The 22,192-nt window shown below is 31.7% G+C and overlaps 1 protein-coding gene across 2 annotated transcripts in view; it reads left to right on the top strand.

Annotated features, from left to right (window-relative positions):
- The window catches only part of LOC118199840 (very long-chain specific acyl-CoA dehydrogenase, mitochondrial-like), an 86,320-nt gene extending 64,431 nt beyond the window's left edge, over positions 1-21,889 (top strand). Inside the window, exons 9-14 of one of the 2 annotated variants that reach the window (XM_085809558.1) lie at positions 47-235; positions 342-585; positions 8,652-8,830; positions 15,529-15,601; positions 17,626-17,774; positions 21,608-21,889. In XM_085809558.1, coding sequence (XP_085665684.1) covers positions 47-235; positions 342-585; positions 8,652-8,830; positions 15,529-15,601; positions 17,626-17,774; positions 21,608-21,745 — 972 coding nt within the window. In that variant the 3' untranslated portion in view covers positions 21,746-21,889. The remainder of the gene's footprint in view (positions 1-46; positions 236-341; positions 586-8,651; positions 8,831-15,528; positions 15,602-17,625; positions 17,775-21,607) is intronic. The other variant, XM_085809559.1, reaches the window with a different exon arrangement.
- Positions 21,890-22,192: the final 303 nt, after the last annotated feature.

Here is a 22,192-nt window from a genome sequence, read left to right as displayed (position 1 = left end):
AGTTGAAATGCAGAATATGAATTTACCTTTTCATTGCTATTTCCAGATTGCAATGAATATATTGAACAATGGGAGATTTGGTATGGCTGCTTGCCTTTCAGGAACAATGAGAGCAGCAATTGAAAAGGCCACTGATCATGCTATAAATAGGACACAGTTTGGTAATAAAATATGTACATACGGCACAATTCAAGAAAAAATTTTTAGAATGTGTATGGCTCAGTACATAACAGAAGTATGCATTGAATCTAACTAATTATGTATATGGCATGTAAAATATTCATTGATATTTTTATGACTATTTATATTCCTTCTCCTTCAGAATTTATTTTTCCTTTTAGTCAATGGCGTATATGGTATCTGGAACTATGGATCGTGGCTATGTAGACTTTCAGTTGGAAGCAGCTATAAGCAAAGTGTTTGCATCGGAAGCTGCTTGGTTTGTTGTTGATGAAGCTATACAAGTCATGGGTGGCATGGGGTATATGCGCTCTGCTGGGCTGGAACGTGTGTTGAGAGACATACGTATTTTCAGAATTTTTGAAGGCACTAATGACATTTTGCGTCTCTTTGTTGCTCTTACTGGTATGCATTCTTTATATATATATATATAAAATCAAAGTGTTAATAATAGCGTCATATAGAATTTTTTTTAAAGCTTTTGAATATCATTAACATTTCAAGAAGCTTTCTCCTATAAAATATAAGATTAGCACAAAAGAAGTGAACATGCTCATATTTTTACAAAAGCAAGAGTTTTAATAGCAAGCTGAAGTATTATACTTATGCAGTTAAATAGTATAGTTTACCATGCCGGCTCCAACTATGAGTGTAAACATGCAAGCACCATTCAAACTGATTTATTTGACGAAATAGGGTGGATGGAATAGGAATCATACAGTGGGGATTTTTTTCCGTTCCTATTATTTCCTTACTTATTTTTACTGCATTCAAAGAACACAGATTTAAGGAGGCAGAAAATTACTTTGGAGTAATCTAAGATAATATGATGATTATCTTTTGTAATTAACTGTTTGATTACATTCTGTTTAATTTTGTGAATTATTATATTTATATATATATATTGTTAAAAATATGAGTGCTTTCAAAGCTTAATTTTTCTATATATATAATTTTATAGTATTATTATATTATACAATATACCTTTATTAAGGTCCATTGTATAATAATTGTTATTATAATTATTATATTTTATTGTATAGTTTTATCACAGTGAATTCTAATTTAATAATTATTGTACTTGATTATAATAATTTTATATATCTTCGAACTAAAATATTACATTAATATACACAAAAAAAAGGAAATTTCCTAATAATTAATATATTTATTTAATTATAATAAATAATATATTTCCTTTCGATTTCGGGCCTGAAATCTGTATGCATTATTATACATAATTGAAGCAGGGAGGAACAAAAACAGTTCTTGCATAAAAGATTACATAGTGTCAATAGTCATCTTAAATCAACTACATTCAGGAAAGACCCCCCCCCCTCACTCAAAAGGGATAGATTCCTGTTGACCTTTTTTTTTTAACTTTAGAAAGAATATTTCCACTAAAAAATATAGTTCTATCGAACTTATTTTTAAAGGCAAACAATGGAATATGCACTATTCACATAAAATGCATGTTATGAAAAAAATTTCGACATGTTTGTTTTCCAGTTGTGCACTTCAATGCGAATCTTCACATTTATTTCTGCAAATATGAAATAATGGCACAAAAGACAACTGATGACAGGATTACCCCATAACACAGGGACTGTCCCCTCCTTTGAATTTCATCTTTCTTTTCCAGATAAGAGCAAACTCTTGTGACTTGCTTGACCCTGTGGCACATAATTAATACCACTTTTGGATAATGGCAGAATGCCAGCTGATGTGTGTGTGCTTTTGGCAGAATTCCAGCCGAGGTGCATGCGGTTGAACTATATGTTCTTTGTGAAATTATTTTGTAACAGGACGAGTATGAATGTGATAAACCAGTTCTTCCACATCTTGCCATATCCATGTCAATAGTTAAAAAACTGTTGTGGTACATTATTTAAGTTCTGCCAAGCTTGCAGGCAGAGAAGGAATGAAGCCTTGGTTTTTGTATGTATCTCCATAAGTAGTAGTCACACATTGTAAAATCTGGACTGCTTGGTGACCAATGTGCGAGAGCCATGTTCTGTGCTTTGTTGATTGGCCAAACCAAAGCTAAGGTATACCATACTCCAAAACAACATTCTACAATAATAGCAAATTGATTTTATATATATTTTGGCACACTAAGAGCTTTTGGTAATTAATTAGCAGCCATGTTATTCAAATTACATTTAGAACGCTTGTGTCACTGATTTCATAAAAACAAATGTTAGGAAGATTTGTCAAGTTGAAGACTTTTAAAATTTGTACTTAATACTTCCTAATTAAAAAAAAAAAAAAGCTATTTTTATATTTGTATGCATTTAATCTATTTTTTCAAGCCTACTCTATATTTTCTGTCATTAATGTTTTATTCAGAATTTATGTTTTGTAGAGATAAATATACTCTCTTATTTATAATATTGTTTTCGTGGATGCCTGCTAATTTAACTGAGACCATGTAAATTAATATATTTTTAATTGAAAATCCCATTATGTTATTACAGTGTAGTCATACACATAATTTTATGCTTTTAATTTTCTTGTCCTTAAATATATTTCTATTAGGGAAGATATTCAGAGCTCTTGTGTCATCATTTTAATAAAAACTGCTCGGTTCAGTTGATTGTTAATATGCAGCATATCTGTAGATAACCCATGCTATTTTCTACAACCACTCCATTTCTCTCATTGCTGGGCTTTAAATTTTACAAACTGATTTAGATTCAGGTTTATTTTAATTACTTTTTTGCGTAATTTACCCAATAATGTATTATTTCAGAGGTACCAGATTTAGAAATTGAATATAGTGAAAAACAGGCTAAATAATAAGCGAAACAGAAATTTTAAAGTAATTATTTTTTAACTTAAATACTAATATAAAATGAGTTAAATTTTTTATTTAAATGAAAATGTTCTCCCCCTCCCAACAAAAAAAATTGCAGTCAATGAGGTTTAATTTTACAGTCTTATTTCTTGATGCAGTGGAAATCAGTTGAGATGTAACTTTTTTTTTTTTTGTTATTATTTATTTTGTTCAAATCTTGCATTCATTCCTTACTGTTTGTATCTTTTTTGAGTTATTGCTATGGGTTAATGACTCTTCTGTTGTGATATGCAATAGTAAAAACATTAGAATAGCTTGGCTGTTATTGTTACTTGGAGTTCTGGTTGTGATATGGTACTGATTTTTGGTTCTGGTTGTTGTCAATCCTTTCATGTTGCATTTCATGAAAAGGCAGTTTAACATGGAACCAGCTGTGTTCATTATCAAGTAGTAAAATAGTGTAAAGAAATTTTTTTTTTCATCATAAATTGCTTGAATTATACCAATTTTATCTCCAAGCTGCAGTGAGAAATTATCCATCAAATCAAAATTTCTTTTGATGTCTGAATTTTTTCCTTGCCATTAATCAGGGTTTGTATGGCCCTTAAGAGTCCTTAAATTTTTTGGAATCAAATTTTCGGGGAAAATCGGGAGAAGGTCCTTAATTTTAATGATCTGAAATTTCTGCCTGCTGTTATGACTGCCATTGAGTGTGAATTAGCATTTTGGAGGAATATTTTTGGCGATGCACTAATAAATATGGTTATCTTTTTAAATGGGTGAATGGGTTATAATTTGTTTCTATTTCTAATCCAAGTGTTGGGATACTCGAGATTCTGGGCAAAAAAGTGAAACGTAAGCATTTCGAATTTATTTAATTTTTTTCTAATGAAGAGCTCTTAAACAACTTTTTGCTTTTGCTGATGTGAATTCTTTTATTAAACGATTCTAAATTTGGTGACTTAATAAATATATTGGCGATTTCAAAATCCGTTACTATGTGAAAAAATTTTTTTGGAGGTCTGGGAATTTTTTGACGATTTTTTTAAGCATTTTAACATTGGAAATCATTAAAATAATGATAAAATATTGAAAGTATATTTAAGAAGTAACATTAAAATGAAACATTTTTATTTTTCGGTGTCACAGTAAAGGGATATATTACTTGCTATTTTGGCAACTTATTATGCAGTATTTTGAATCAGAAAAATAAACAAGGTAATAAAGCACAATTTACAAAATAATTCTTAGCAAAAGCAAAATAACTATGTAATTAATTATGTAATTAAGTGGCTTCTTTTTGATTTTGTCATGGTTAGAGTTTATCCCATGCAATTGTCTCAGAGTATGCATAATTTTTCTCTGTAAAATGATTTTACAAGTTTTTCCTCTTTTTTTTTTTTTCTTTCTCCTCAAAATATTCCTGGCATTTTGCTGTTACAGGATTGGTAGGGGTAATTTTTCTGTAGGATTTTAGACATTGCAACTTAGAAAGTTTAGAAGGATTTATAGACCCAAGATTCTAAAATATTCCAGAAAAATGTGACAAATTGAAAAATGTCTTTGTTAGAATTGGGTGTATTTTACAGAAAGTTTGTGGTGAATTTCTTACATTTGGGAGAATTTTTGGAAGAACAATAGAAACATAATATTTGAATGTTTTACTTCTGACTCTAGAAGTCCTTTTTAACATGTTTTTTCTTTCCTTTATTTTCTCTACTTTTCACTAGATAAATGAGTGAAAATATCAAAAATGCTTGTAATCTTATCACATGGACAGTCATTTATAGAAAGGAATATTTTTATTTATAAAGAAATTAAAAACTGACAATTTAAAAGATTCATCTTATATGTCTCAACTCATCATACACAAGGCTGGCGCTAGGCATTTTCCCTATTGACCAATCTCTGTGGATACTACGTTCTGTTACTTAATGCCTTCCTATAGTCTGCTGCCAATGCCTGTCCTAAATTCTAAAAGTTTCGCGATTTCTAGATTTCTTGCTCGGTGGGTCACTAAATTCTAAAAATTTGGCCACCCTAGGCTCTGTAACTGGGCCTTACCATGTATCATCTCATATTTATTTTAAACGTTCATATTACTAAAGAAATAAAATTAGCAGCTTTTTCCATGCATTTAGTTTTTTAGAATAAGAGAAATCTAATTAAATCCAAAAATTTTTAAATGAAGAGGAAATGTGTTGAAGAAAGAAACTGAATACATAAAGAAAAAGAAATTTTTTCTTCAAAGATATGTACAGTTATATAAATTAATTAGTTGTTTATAATTTCAGTCTTTACTGTAACTTCCCATTTCCTTTTCCTCGTGAGAATGCAAAATCAGTGAGTAAGTGTCTAAACTAAGGTTTTGGGATTGTAAAACAGAGTATGTTTCTGGCTTTGGCTTGCACGCTGCATTATCGTTGCCGACATTTGAATTTGTTGAGACAGTAGAGTTACTGAGCCAGCTTAAAATTAAATTGACTTAAAAGTCCATATTTTAGTTTTACTGTTTTTGTTTAACTACATGACCTCAAGCTGTAGTTTATTTTGCTAGCATAAGAATATGACTTTATGTTCTAAGCTTTTTTTTTAATAAGAGGTTTATTTAAACCTTTATCTGACATTGTAGTTACTTTCAGACATAGCGATGATTTGCTTTATGTCTGTCAGGGGTTTTGAACTATTCAACTTTCTTCGAATCGTGCAAAACATCATAGGTAGATTGTCAACTTAGGAGATAAAGCATGCAGAAACTAGTGGGAACATTAGTTTGTATATTGAAACCAATTTCTAGTTGTTAGAAAATATGCTTAAAGAGAAGGAAGTTGACAAGATTCATAAATATTTTGTTGTGTGTTACAAAACACAAATATGTTGTGGATTTTAATGTGTAATTATCCTAATATTGTTTAAGAATCAGTGTCGTAAATTACTTGTATTTTAAACTGTGAAATGTTATTAGATTGGGATTTTAATGGTGCTTTTTTAACAAGCACTTAAAAAAAAATTTGCAGTGGCCATGTAAATTTATAATAATTAAGAATATCTAACTACCTAATTTAATTATTTGTAACTAACTTCTCAGCCTTAAAATTATCTCTGTGTATTAAAGAAAGTTATTGCCTTTCATTAATCCTTACCATGATTATAAGATCTAGCACAAAAATGGGGGGAAAAATCTAGAACTTATTCTTTGCATCTAGAGAGACTTAAAACAGTGCGAAACAACTTGTCACCTCTGGTGCTTTAGTGATTTATTGCTACCTTAAACTATATTAATTGAATTATAACCCCAGGAGCTCTACACAAAGCTATGGCCCTAACTGTGTCAATTCAAAACTTGCAAACCTGCATCAGGCTTTCAGGTATATTTTGATCAGCAGTTCTCTCTAGGAAAGCAGCCATGGTGGCAACAGCCAATCTTCTGTTACGAATCATGCTGATTATGATTTTACTTCTCATTTTAAGCTATGCCATTTGACATAAAATCTACCTGCTATTTGCTAAACCTGTAGGTTGAGGAAGTATCTGACAAAATGAGATATCAAAAAATAATATAAAAGAAAAAATCAGTGTAAAGCTAAATGTTAGTAAAACATAAATAAAATGTCACTAATCTAATCTTCTTTGAAATATGTCCAACTGTGTAAAATATTTAATGCTACTTGATACATTTTATTTAAAGTTGATTTTTAATAATTATGTTTAATAGTAATGCATACTACAGTCAAAAGTCGTTAATTCGGACATCCATAATCCGGAATGATCTATAATCCGGACCTCAAAGCTAAAAACTTTCTGCGCATGCGCCGCGTTGACACATGCGCATAGGCGTTTACGTGTGCACGTAAGACTTTTACGACTGCGCATATGTGTGTGCGCTAGCGCAGAATACGTTTTCACGTGCGCGTTTTATGTATAACGGACGGTATATGCTAAAATTATCTATTTCAGTTAATGTTGATGATTGCGTTGTTCCTTAATCTTCGAATTATTTCCGCCTTATTATTTTTTGCGGACTGTAAGAGCAATTTTATAAAAGTAAACTTGAACTTTCGATTATGTCAAACAGAATTTCCGATACTGGAACTCCCAAAGGATCTACAAAACGAAAGTATGTTCTGATGTCCATCAAACAAAAAGTGGAATTGCATCAAAAAGTGGATAAAGACATGAAGAAGGTGACAGAGAGGTTAGTGAAAACGAAAAAATTTCGATTGACAAGTTAGTCGGTATTCTCGGCACAGCAATTACGAGACTTGAACAGCGGAACTTTGTAACTGAACAAGCAATTATGTCTGTTTATAGAATTAAAGAGAAAGTATTATCTCATAAAACAAAGCAACTTAAACAGCTTACATTGAAAGAAATGTTTAATAAAGTAAACAAATAAATATTAAGCTTTTATTTTCTAAATTTTGATACCCTTTAAATCATAATTGTTCTTTATTTCATAAATTATGGTTTCATATTTTTAATTTTAGAATTTCTGCATGCCATCTTACGAGATTTAAACTGATGATCTATAATCTGGAATCGCCGAAGTCATGACGAGTCCGGATTAACGACTTTTGACTGTACTTGTGTATTTGTTTTATTCTTAGGATGGTATTGCAAAAGTGAAGTTCAAGCATACATAATATCTTTTAACTGAGTTTATTCAGCTTACTTTGCCGATAGGTCCAATGGGTCCTTAATGTTTTCGTTAATGATCATTAAAAGTACTGAATTTCTGTGTGCAAAAATGTGTATGAACCCTGATGACTGTGTGCACAACAGGGTTCTCAGTAACTTTAGAAATACCTGAATAATCATTTTCAGGAGGTTACTTCATGAAATCTGTTTAACCTTTTCATGACAGCCCTGGTAAATATAGAATAAAAGCAACTTCGAAAAGTTTTGCAAAATATTCTTTGTAATTTTCCACTGCATATGAAACAAATATTAGGACCTTAACTGAAAACCTACACTATTCCATATCCTAGTGCAATCCATTTGAGGAATTTTAAGGCAGATAGACTTTATAGTTACTCCCGAGAAAATACATCTTGTTTTTCGTCATTTGGGCAGAAACATTTTTTACGGGTCTAACTGACCCGCTTCGCGGTTCTAGGTATAAGTGTCTATAATCAGAAATTTATTTATGTCGCACATTTTCAAATTTGGTAAGTTGTTGTTTACCTTAAATTATTAAAAGTCATAAAAGGAGTTTCTTTTTCAATTAATATTTTTCGCATGGTGACAAATTAAACATTGGTTTGGGTCAAATTGACCCACTCCTCGGTTGTAGTGTTAAACTAGATGTTTTTGTGATTTTTTTAACAATTTGTGAAGTAGTCTTTATGTAGAGCTATTTTTTAGAGTTATTTATTTCAATGGACAATTACTCTGTATAAACAGGTGTTTTAAGAACTGCTAATTTCTTTTAAATTTAGGGGCAAGAAAATTTTGTAAACCTAAGTAAAATTTACTTATAGTTACTCTTAACATAGTTTTGGAAAGTGAGACCAATCTAGAATTAAAATGATGTATTAGAAATTAATTTTATGGATATATGGTTTTATGTTCTCAGATGCAGGCAGTACTTGAAATAACTATATAAATATACATAAGTGTAATTTTATTTATGTGTGTAATAACTTTTTTATGCATGTGTTAATGCTGTTATAAGGTTTGCAACATGCTGGTGGCCATCTGAAAGAATTGCAAAAGGCACTGAAGAACCCAACATCTAATCTTGGGCTGATTCTGGATGAAGGTGCGAAACGAGTAAAGAGAGTTGTTGGCTTAAGTAGCCCTCCTTCTCTGAATGATTACATTCATCCCAACTTTTCCAGTTCAGGAATCTTGGTAAGGTTTTTGGTTTATAAAAACAACCATTATTGTCTCGAAATTAGTGCTTTCATGCTTGAATTTATAAAATATTTTTTATTTATAAAAGTTATTCATTTTTTGCTGATAATTTCAAAATTTGCAAAAATCTTTTAACCATGAAGTGCAAATGATAAAAATGCATGGCCAGTAATTACAATGCACAAGTTTAAATCAAAAAGAATGCACATTCCAAAATACACATAAAGTACATTTTCAGCCTGACTGTCAACTTGAAGTGCTTATGTGAGTTGCTTGCATTATTGAATGAGTGTACCATGAAGACTGTCATGATAATAGTTACATTCATTTAAGTGAACTTGTTGCATCACAGTCTTAAAAAGAGTGTGCGGTTCATTTTCTGGGACAAGGATCATAGTGTTGATAGTTGAATGATGATACAGTTGTTCTAGCAGGAGATACATAACCATCATGAGGCCTATGGCAGACCTAAAATGACAGTTGTTATGATGATTATGTAGCAGTGAAAGTTACTGCATGTGCATCTACAGCTTTGCTGTATGCCATTTAAAAAGAACTTGCACATTATAGCTGAATATTGAGTGTCATTAAGCACTATTACAAAAAGGATATAGAAACTGGATTGCGTGGGCCAGTGTCTGTGATATCTTCCATCAATACTTTAGGCATCAACAGCAAAGCTTGGTCATGGACGTGAAGCTTGGATTGTATTGTATTTAAGCTGTATGATATACAACAGTGAAAAACAATTTTAGTTTGCCTCAGATCACCAGAGATTTTGCTTGGAAAAAGTTTAGCCGGTATAGCTCACTATACATCTTTGTGGAGTGTCATGCCTAGTGTTAATACCTCATTATTTTTAATAATCCAACAGTATGTTTTAATGGCTGAACACTATATCAATGACATTCTGGGAACTGTTGTATTAACAATGTTATGCCATTTATTAGGGCCCGCTTTATGGATGGTAATAGCCATCTATGGTGATCATATCTAGGCTGTCAAATCTGCTGACCTTATCCCAACAAGCACTTTAGGCCAAGTAAAGCCATTTTGCTGTGAGTGAGCATGATGGTAATTGTAGAATGCCTGGCATCTGGTATTTTGTGTGAACTTACTGAACAATAGCTGAATGTCCAGCTCTGAATTCTGTGAGGCTTCATTTATTGCTTTTATGAGTCCAGGATAATATCCATCTTTTGTTGCTGCCAAAGATGAGCCTTCATCATTCAAATATGTAGTGGTTCTGGACCAATGAGTGTCTGTAAAGGAATTGTTTCTTTTCAGTTTTGATCACTTCATGGTCTTTTCATTGCTTTTACCAAGTTTCTTCTTGATTAGAAAAAAGTTAATATGCAAATTAATTGGGACAAAGTGACTTTTTCACAGAATTTTAAGTAGTTTTCCAACTGATGCCAGCAAGCCCCTCAAAGCAATTTCCCTTGCCTCTCATCGGGATATCTGCTTTTGACTGTTAAGAACTAGTTTGAACAATAAATTAGAATTATTGCACTATTTTTAAGCTTGTTTCTGTGAAAAGTTATAGTTGCATAATTTTCAGGTACATTTTGCATTTTTCATTTTAGTGTACTAAAAATGGATATAATGTCTAGAAAGAGAGTAAAGATTATCATACTTAACAATCATATCCATGACTGTAACAAATGTTACTTCTGCAGTTGGTGTTGGAAAATAGAGCATTTCTCAAATTCTAAGCAGACAAAATGAAACTGGATAATTTTTCTGGAAAGGAAAGGGCAGTGTAAATGTAAATTTGTACCCTTCTAGCATGTCTAAGGTGTTGTCGATTTGACGCAAAGGGTAATGTCATCTAGATGTCTGTAAGCTAAGACAATAGGGGATGCCTAAGCACTAGAGTCAGCCTTGATCATTGCCATGCATCTCCTTCAGGAGTTTCCCAACCAACCTCTTGTATTGTGGATCATAGACACCAAGGGTGTTGCTTGGTAAGTGAATGGTTTTCAGTATCGATATTATGATGTGTCACATTTATGTGACCAATGTTAGTAAGCGAGGTTGAAAAGACATCCTTAAATTCGTCTATTAAGTGAAGTGCAGCTTCAATTTGTTTAGCATTTAAGTCTGTCCTTTCACTTAAATCTTTTTAATTCAAATGGATGCTGCTTCTGATCGATGGAACTTCGCATGATACTTGTCCTTGAGAGCATGAAACAATTTCATCTCCTTTCATGAAAGTACATGGTCTGTTACCTATGTTGGGAATCCTGACAGGCACATTTTCTTTTGCTAAATATAAAAAGGCAGCTGCAATTTAAAGCCCTCAGCAATTCAGTAATCTCCTCACACAACCTTTTGTGAGTTTTCACTGCACCGCCTATGATGCATTCCATCCTTGGAGGGATAGTAGTATTATCATGAAATCATCAAATTATCCTATAACAGGCTCATTTCATGAAAACAACTCTAAAACCTGATTGATTCCAACTGCAAAATGCCATAAAACTAGCAAAAAACTAGCAAAGACCTTAAAAGATATCTTTTGTGTATTGATGCTGATATTCATCCTCCAGCTGTGCAGAATAGAATTGTCACTGGTTGGAAGGCGAGAAAGCCTATTAAAAAACAAACTTTTCACATGGCAGATGAAGCAAGGAGATTATTGTGGACATTAAATGACTTGGAAAGGGTCATTTTTAGAGATGAAACTCATTTATTTGTTAATGATTGCACATCTGACATTGTTAGTCAAAGCAAGGATGAATCAGCCAGACCTTAGCATATCCGATAAACCATAAGATACCTTAAAAGCAAACATTTGGGGGTTTTTTTCACTGTGGCTGGCACTGAAAAATCCAGTTCTTGTTGACGGAATGATGAATTCATTAAAATATATAGAAATTTGAAAATATAGAATTGCGCCATTCTAGAAAAACATTTGTGGGAACATTTCAACATGACTTTTGCTCCATGCCACAATTCAAAATTTATCAGAAGGTTCATGTTGGAAAACAATTTTTTTTTTTGTTAGATTGGCCTGGAAATTCGCCAGACTTTAACCCATTTGAAAATTCCTTCCGAATTTTCAAGGAACATCTTAGCAAAATGGATTGTACAGCTAAAGAACACGGGATTCAGAACACTATAAAAGTGGTGTTCCATAGTAGAGAAGCAAAAATATACACAAGACCTAGTAGATTCAGTGCTGAAGCACATTTCAGAGGTCATTTTGTGCCAAAGGAGAACATATTTCCTATTTGTTTTATTATTATCACTATATAAGTAGGTATGTACATAAATTATTAAAATATTTCCTTTGTTCCAGTTAATTTGCATATTATAATATATAGACATACAGGTACAGGATACAGTCCATTTGCAAGGAGAGCTAGACCTTTGTTGAAGCTATGAAATGATTACTTTCAATAGAGTATAAAATGTATCTCCAGTATTGTTTAAACTGTTAGTGAAGGTTGCTAAACATTGAATTATATTATTTCACTTTCAAAATAAACACCATTGCACTAAAAAAAAAAAGTTTGTGAAAATATGCCAGCAGTCTCACATAAGCTTGGCTGGCCAAATAGTGCAGATCTAACTGCAAAACCCTAATCAATATGGGGCATAAGGGTTGCAACCTTACCTGTAAAAATCTATGGTTGCTTAGTCTCAAAATAAATAAATAATAAAAGAAGTTCTGGCCGGTCTTTTCAGAAACAATCTGCAGACATTGTAAGAGGATATGAAAATTGATGTACGAAATACTTGTTCTGTATCTTGAAGTAGAGGACTTCAAATGTTAGAGGAATAGATCAGCCAATACTGTAATAAAATTGTAACCTATTCTTGATCAACTTTAGGTCTTTATTAAGCCTTTATTAAAAGTATGTTTGTTTGATTATGACAAAGCACTTGCAGGATATTTATTTAAGGGAATATAATATATAAACATTTGTTCTGACATAATAGAAAACATGTTTCAAATTTTTTTTGAACTGGTGACCCAAAACAAATTTTGCAATTTTCAGAAATTCCTTGAGCATTTTCTTTTATAGTGAGTAGAGTAGCATGTGAAATAATAAAAAAAATTACAAACAGCTGTCCACAACTGGCCACATATACATAGCTGATGTTTCAGAACTTAAAAATGCAGAATTATTTTCTATTTTACAGTTCATTACAGTACCATTTACATCTTCATAGGAATTAAATGGTCTGGATTATGCAAGTTATTGTAACATTTACACTTGCTTTACTAAACAAATTATGCTTTTAATCATATGAAAAAGTGTTTAACATTTTAAAAAACATAATTTATCACATATCTTTGTGCATATGTTATGTTATTCTTACATGGCAAAGCACTCAAGGATTATTTTCATAAGAGAAAGAAGCCATTGTAAGTCTTTCTAAGGCTAATTAGCCTGTATTCATATTATTCATGGGAGAAACCATGAAAACTGTCCATGCCACCAGCATCTTCAGCTGGATTAGAACCCACATCAAAGTACCTGTATTCAGTGTTCTTAACCACTGGGCCATTGGTGCACATATCATCGTAAGCAGCTGTATTATGCTATCCTTTAATAGCATTATCTGTGCCAGTAATTATAATCGCAGAATGTATTAGCCATCTGCGAAGGATTAATACTAAAGTGACAGTTTCATCACTGGTACTCATACCAATGCCTAGGATCGAATGGACATTTTTGTCAGAAATTTTCACTTTTAGCATGTAAACAAAAAAAAAAAAAAACTGTTTTGAGATCTTCCTTATCAGATATCCTAATCAGGACATATAGAAAGTTTACAAATTCTGACAGCATCCAGAAAATGCTGTGAGTTTAAAATTTTTAATAGCATCAATGATATCCATTCTGAAAAGGCTGTGTTAATTTTTCTAGTTATGTAGCAAAGTCTTGGAGTCGCTTTTATCAATTCTATTGTTCTGTCTTAGCATTTAGATTGTGGCAATCCTTCATGCAATTTTTCCTGAACAGCAACTTTATAACAATCATTGTTTTAATGTGTGCTATCTTCTGCCTGTAGGATAGAGCTTTTGCTTAGAAAGGGATGGCAAACCAAAATGCTTTGTTTGGTGATTCCCATTAATATGTGGTTAATTTCAATCTATGTTGTATACTCCTTTGAAAAAATTTTCCAATCATGTAGCATTAACATTAGTAAAATAGAAAGAATTTGGATTAATCGTGACAAAATAAGTGAGGGCTGTCTGTTTAAAACCCTTTATGTCCCAAATTATATTATTTTTTGAAAAAGAGTTTGTAACTGTTTCATTATATTTCTATATGCATGAGAAACACCTCACATTAAACTCAAAAAAATGCTTTTTTTTCCCCCACAGCTTTTAATTTAAAATTGGGGCTTAAACATCCCTAGAGAAATAAAGGGTTAAGATGAGAGCTGCCATCAGGAAAAAATTTCTTCAGATGTGCTTTGTGTCACATTTGAGAAAGAAACAAAAGTTTATACAACCAGTCTCCTCATCAGCTGGGAATTAAACCTAGCAGTTGAACTACCATGGATTTTACTCACTAAGCTCATAGGACACTAAGATTAGCCAAATTCTTTACATAACAGGTCTAGAGACCCAGAAACCTTTATTTATTGTTTCCCTACTTTCTGGCATTATTTTTCTCCTCTTTCACTAATAATCATAAATATTGAACAGAGATGGTTTTCAGCAGTCTCTTTCACAATTTTTTTTGCAAATATTTGTTCAATAGTCACAGTTTCATACATTGCAGTTTTAAAATGTTGATTGTTCCATTTCTGCTGTTACTACTGTAGGCAGCAATCATATCTGTAATCCTTTTAAAATGAGATTACATTTTTCTGATAATTTTCATTCAAAGAAATCGAACTTCTGATATTAGTTGTTGCCTACTAGTATTTGTCCTTAATCTTTTGCATAAACTGTGTGGTGATAGGGAAAAAAATGTAATTTTATTCAATCTCCAAGATTATAATATTCAATATAATCACTAAGAAACTGCAGAAGATAGCTTTAATATTTCTGAAAATGGTAGAATGAACTGTAAAATAGAAAATAATTCTGCATTTTTAAGTTCTGAAACATCAGCTATGTATAATGTGGCCAGTTGTGGAGAGCAGTTTGTAATTTTTTTATTATTTCACATGCTACTCACTATAAAAGAAAATGCTCAAGGAATTTCTGAAAATTGCAGAATTTGTTTTGGGTCACCAGTTCAAAAAAATTTGAAACATGTTTTCTATTATGTCAGAACAAATGTGTATATATATATTCCCTTAAATAAATATCCTGCAAGTGCTTTGTCATAATCAAACAAACATACTTTTTACCTGTTTCTAAGCTTTTAGAGATCTTTGGTGTTTGATGGTCCTGTATAACTCAAACATTGGTTTTTATTTTCCTCAACTTATCTGTTCATCTTGAAGAAGAAATATAATATCCTTATCTTTAAAATCTATCACATGTGGATCATTTTTATTGTTACTGATTTAACTACTCATTAACTTCGTTTATGCACACACAAGTATATTATATACACACAATTGTTGAAAATAAATATTTACTCATATCTCTAACAGTATTTGAAAAAGGGAGTTTGGATTGCAGGTGTTAGCAACCACAATCTGGGTAACAGTTACACCCTTTCATTAGTGTTTTGATGATGATTATTGAATGATTAAATTTTGTAACTTCTTTTCAGCTTTCCAAATGTGTTGAAGCCTTTGGTCTTTCAGTGGAAGAATTACTTATAAAGCATGGGAAGAATATTGTCAGTGAGTATCTTCTTAAGTTAATTAGTACACACCTGTTTAATATTACATATATTGCATTTGATGGAATTTCAATGTAGTAGGCTGTGTAATTTAGAAATGTGTTAATTGCATGTGAAATGTGATTTAATTGTATCATACACATACCTGAAATTGAAAAAAGAATTTTTTTTATTTACTGTAAGTGCCTAGGAAAATCAGTTGCAAATGTTGGCAACCAGATTAAGTGATGTGAATGTTTGTATTGAGAAAAGAAATATTTAATCTTCAAAATCATTTATTATTTTTCCTATGCCACCTTTTATTAATATCCTCTGGTGTTACTGCCACTGTTTCTTGTGTTTCTACAGATAATGTGTAATCTATGAAAAACAACTGACAGGTTGGAGAAGTTAGAAGCAATGTTAAGTTTTTTATTTAAAGCTTATAGAAAAATGAAAGGAGAAAGAAACCTATCTTTCTGTTTTAAGGGTTCATGCTGAAATTTTCTATGGTGAAGTTTATAGTTTGGAGTAGTTGGATGTATTGCATCAGTGTTAAATAACTTTTTAACATAGCCAAAATTTTGTAATATTTAACTGTATTAATAGGATGAAATGTTGTAAACTTTGTGGTGTAGATATGTCTAGAATTTTATATTTTTTACTTTCTCAAATCCAAAATGTATGGACTAGCAATCTTCACAAATGGTAATCTTGAAGGTTAACGTTCCTTAATTAATTTGTGTAGAGGCTGCAAACGTTATTGAAAATTCTTTAAAGGTTAGTCAATTAAAAAGGGAGTTTAAATGTATTTTGAAAGAGGCATGTATTAAATGTGCTGATTATATGAAAAGAAAAAGCTGTCCTTCGAGAACTTCTGTCTTCCTCAAATTCAATGTCGTAAAATAATGCCTTTTCTGTGTAGTAAAAGAACAACTTTCATTGCATTGTTTGCCAAATATTTCAAAAGATGAAACCATTTCTATCAAGAAGTCAAATACTATCAGATATATAGTCAATTGTCGGTATATGTTTTCTGTAGTGGCCTTGGAAAGAGAAACAGCATTGTCACAATTTAAGTTTAAGAAAGGTGCTGTTCCATCTTTTGTCACTGTTATATGCTGCCCAGATGGTATAGTGATTAGTGATCTGGCTGCTGTTCTGATGGACCTGGATTTGAATCCCGGAGAAGTTTCCTGCATATTTAGGACTGTGGGACTATATCTGTACAGCCTGTGATGAAATTCTTGTGTCTGTCAGTGTTATATTACATTGTGTTATCAGTGCATTGATCTGCCATGTCAGCTGACAAATTACTAAGTTTCAAAAGTAATGTCTTTCAAGTTGGAACTATGTGTAGCTTAACAGTTTAAACACAGTATGGCTTTTAAAAAAATACCTGATTGATATAATTTATTCATTCATGTGAATGGTGATATGTTTAATTCATAACATTTTTAAATGCAATTTTATTGTAATACTTTCCATAGGTTCGAAGTAATCATGTGCAAGGCATATGAGTTTAAGTCTTTGTTTTGAAAGATTGTTATGATAAACTTTTTTGCAGGCTATAGTTATCATAATTTACAGCGACACTTATGAATGTATGCTCTTGGGCTATCCAAAAAAAATGCGATTTAAATTTATAAAAATGTTAGTATAACAAAAGCAAAAATTTCATCATATAGAAAGATGATTTTTTATAGTTCTGAGGAAATGGAATCTCATTTTTTACTTCACTTTATATAAATGAAAATGTTTTTATTTTTTAATATAGATTTTTTAGTTTATGTACAACAGCTACCTTAAGATTTTTTCATTAAAATTCTTCTATATGTGCAATAAAAAATTAGAAATTTGAAAAGAATTATAGATAATCGCTAAGTATGACAATGAATCAAAGAGCTTCATAAATTTGGCATTCATTTTTTGTTTGGAGGCACAGTCTAACGAATCTATTTATTTTATAGCCTATTTAATTACAATATCCATAGTTTTTTAATATTTTAATGTTGTTCATCTAAAAATATCTTTGTTTCTTATTAGGTGAGCAGTTCCTTCTGAATAGATTAGCAAATGCTGCTATTGATATTTATGCAATGGCAACTGTATTATCACGAGCCACACATACCTTGAACAAAAACCTTCCCTCTGCTGCTTATGAAGAGATGTTGACAAATATTATATGCAGTGAAGTGAGTACTTTGAATTTTAATTTTTTTAATAAAAGTAAAAGCAGATTTAAAAAATGTTTTCATACTGTTCTTATATAAATATGCAGACTTACTTTAGCAAGTTTCCTTTGTAACTATATTTTTGTCATAGTTAGATACTGCCTTCCTAAATTATCTGCAGACATGCCAATAAAAAATAACTGAGCTTTGAGTAAAATTTTATTCCAACAAGATTGTGTCAAAAAATTAAACATGATCTTATAGAATTTTCTCTGTTTAATTATTAATTATATTCCAGCAGTCAATGGTGGCACTATGACCTTTGATAAGGCTATTCCAATATGGATCTTATAATTCAGGGGGATGGTATGTGGAAGTTAAACACCAAATCCTCAAGAAGACTTCATGGAACTATGTTTTTTTATGAGTTTTTATATGTACTGATTGATATTTCTCAAACTGTCATACATGCAACTTAAAGGGAATGCAAGCAACTTTATTATTAAATATTTTAGATTAATCAGTATATACTTCTAGTAAATGAAAAATCTATGGCAAATATCACAAAAATGTGCAAAACTTTTGTGTAAATTGTACCTGCACACTAATTACTAGACCTAGATACTCTTAGAACATTGTTTACTATCCACTGTGCTCTCCTTTACATGTAAGAAAGAGCTTGTTTAACTTAGAACATAAGTTAAGTGTTGGAAGGTCATGTGCTGGAAAGTAGTAAGTAATATACAGTTGTTGAACAAATTAAAGGAACAAAAATAAAAACTCATGTAACTTGAATAATTTTCTGTTAAGTATATGGTATTTACACAAGATCTGTATTTTGTGGTGCCTGACATAACTTAATGCAGAATTCCTTATTTCTGAAAAAATAAATAATAATTTGTGATAAGGAGTATGATATAAAATGTGATAGGGAAACATTGGTGTTACAACTTTTTAAAGATATTCAGAAAAAATTAATATAAAGTGTGTGGTCACTCCTGAGAGAAATGCAAGCCTTGCAGTAATTTTCCCATGCCATGTATTAGATTGTCCTGGAGTTCCTGCGGTGACAAAATGTATTTGCGATGAATAGTGCCTTTAAGCTCCTGGAGAGTGCTAGATGAAGACTGCAGTGATACAAGTTGATATCCTAGTGCATCTCGCATGCCCTCAAGAGCTAATCAATCTCTATTGCAGCACAATGAGGACAAGTGTTATTATCGATTAGGAAGAAGGTATTACTGGTTCCACCTTTAAACAACTTACATGAGGATCAAGAACATTATCTGTATATATTTTAGCATTTATTATTTCATTGTTAAAAATGTGTGGGTCAGTGTTGAATGTTCAGAATGATACCCACTCATCTGTGATTCCAGTACCTTTCACGAATGTGTTTAGGCTTACTGCATGTGTTTTGCTCCCTCAAGATTGTAATTATGTAAAATCACTCTGAAGACACTCACCGAAAAAGACATTCGACCCCAGTCTGTTGCACTCCAATCACAATCTCTGCATCATAGCAATCAGATACATTTCATAGCCTGAGTTAGTGCAACACAAATCATGGTTTCCTTGCTTTCAGTCTTCTTTTATGCAGCCTGTCACTCACAGTGTATCTGTATATTTGAGTTTCTATTGCAGCAGCAAACACCTTTGCAGTCAGATCTGACATCAGTTATCTATTTCTTTTAGCACTCATTGCTAAATAATGGTCCTGTCTGCATACTTCACCTGTATCTTCAAACTGTTTCCAGGTTTTTGACATGATGCTTTTTGGGTACTTAAGGTCTTTACAGGCCTGTGACAATGTATGTCTTGTTTCCATTTTCCCAATCACGTGCCATTGCTCATAATCTCTCAAATTCCTTGTCAGTGACATAGGGGTGATAGCTTAGCACTATGCTTATGGGATAACACCATGCAAGGATTGGTAGTTGACTAGGTTTACATTTTGGTTGGCTTGCATATTACTGACTGCATGAAGAACTAAAACAAATTTATTATAAACATAATAGAAGTTCTATTAGCAATACATAGTGTCAACTGACAATTAATATTGAATGTATAAATAAGTATTGTCCTTATAATTTGATGATCTTGCTGGTGGCAAGTATTCACACATGTTCCAAAAGAGCGGGCTTAAAAATTTCATATTTCTGTGCAGCAAAGGTTTAAATCCCATTAGACTGTAATAGCATTGACCTTGAGCTACCAACCACCTGCCTTTTATTGGACCTCACTTTATTTTACGTGAGTCCAATAAAAGGCATGTGTCCTCTTTTTGTAGAATTGAGCACCTTTTCTTTAGCTCTTTCCCCATATGTCTATAGAACTGATCAAGCTAAATAAACGGAACTAAATGAAGATTATGGAAGTCCATTGAACTTCACGTTCTTTGCAGATGAGATTTCTAAGCATTAATTTTCTTTTTTACAAAGTACAAATGGTGTTCTGTATTAGTTTAACCCCTTGGGTACATTTGATGTCTGAGACATGTCATTCACTTCCCCCCCCTAGGTGCAGATGACTTGTCTAAGACGTCAAACCAAAAATTAAACTCTTGGGTACATTTGACATCTGAGAGACGTCATTCACGTGTTTTCCCTAGGAGCGGATGATGTGTCTACGTTATTTGAAGTTAGGCACAATTCTGTTCATTTCATTGTAGCTTGTATCAGTCATAATAAAAGAGGCAATTACAGTATTTCAGTGAACATTATTTGTGATACACTGCCCCATTATGTAAGAAACAAGGAATATAATTTATGATAGTGATAGCGAAAGTGACTTTGAGAAATCTAAAGAAGAATTGTTTAGTGATCCTGAAATTGACAATTACAATGAAATACAAAGCGAAGGTGATGAAGACGATATTGAATCAGAAAATGATGACAATTGGGATATAAAACCAAGGTTTCGAAGACACACAAGATGTCTATCGAGCAGTGATAGTGAATCTTTTCGTGAACCAGAAAATGATGACAATTGTAATATAAAACCAAGGTTTCGAAGACACACAAGACGTCTATCGAGCAGTGATAGTGAATCTTCTCGTGAACCAGTATCAGAGGAATGGATTTAGGAAGAAGAAAATGTAGCCGATATAAAAAGTTGTTCTGAAATATCTGGAATTAATCCTTTGAGCCTGCGTAGACTACGTGGTAATCCTACGCCTTTAGATGTTTTGAAAGAAGTCTTGAATGAAGATTTTTGGGATACTATAGTAGAAGAGACGAATAGATATGCCAGACAAGGGATAGAAAAAGAAGGTTGTGTAAAAAAAAAAAAAAAAAAAAAAAAAAAAAAGATCATTTCCTGTAATTTCTGATGAAATGAAAGCTTATATTGCATTATGCATCTTGATGTCGCAAATGAAGAAGCCAAAAATGCATATGTATTGGTCAAAAAGATATGCAATAAGTACTTAAATTTTTGCCAGCACTATGGCATGCGATAGGTGTTTTGATATTTCAAGCTTTCTATATTTTACGGATAATGAAAAGGAAAATAAAGATGACAGAATAAGAAAGATTAGAAATATAGTGAATTGCCTAAATAATAAATTTTGTTACCTTTATACTCCTGATAGTGAAGTAGCTACTGATGAATCGCAACCAAAAATTATATCCGTTCTACATGCAAATATTTTCTCAAATAAATCCGTACCCAAGGGGTTAAAAAAACTTGTTTAAAAAAAGGACATAGAACTTTTGAAAATTTGCGTAGATCTTGAGGAATTTTAATTAGTTAATGATTAGTCTACATATCAAAAGACAGTTTCTAGCCTTTACTAATGTAGCTATTAAGTATTGATTTCAATGAGTAATGTAATTTTTATCCTTTAATTGTAGGCATCTGAAAGAGTTCATCAAAATTTAGGAGTGTTGAAATCAGGATCAAAACTGAAGATTTTTGAACATATGAGGTCTCTTGCAAATGACATTGCAAAATTTGGTGGTCCCCTACAAAAAAATCCGTTAGGTCTCTGAAAGATATACAGATGGAGCCTGTAAATGTGCTAATAAATTTAAGCACTAAATTTTTATGATACTTATATTTTTCATCTATATTTATGTATATTTTATTTGTTCACCCTTGTGCATATATTTATGAATAAAGTATTTTTACAAGTACTAGTTTTATTATGCTAATACCATGTACAGTATTTTGTGGAAATTCTTAGATCGAATTATGGTTATGTGCATATACGTATTTCTATTTTAATGGTATCTATGCAGTCAGCAAATGAAGTACATAGCAGTCAGAATTCTAAGATGTCAGAGAGCTGATAATAGTTTTGACTTTTTCCTTACTTTAATTAAAACTTGACATTGGTGTTATTGTTTACTTTAATTAAAGCTTGACATTGGTATCATTAGATGTTAGTCTCTAGCAAAGATTTTTAATACAGCACAAACTATAATCCAACTATTCCA

Source organism: Stegodyphus dumicola, chromosome X2, assembly GCF_044657685.1.
Source record: "Stegodyphus dumicola isolate Sdum_Otavi_A_Nest chromosome X2, ASM4465768v1".
Lineage (NCBI taxonomy): Eukaryota > Metazoa > Arthropoda > Arachnida > Araneae > Eresidae > Stegodyphus > Stegodyphus dumicola.
Note: the sequence above shows the minus strand (reverse complement) of the source record. Positions and strands in the feature narration are given on the sequence as shown.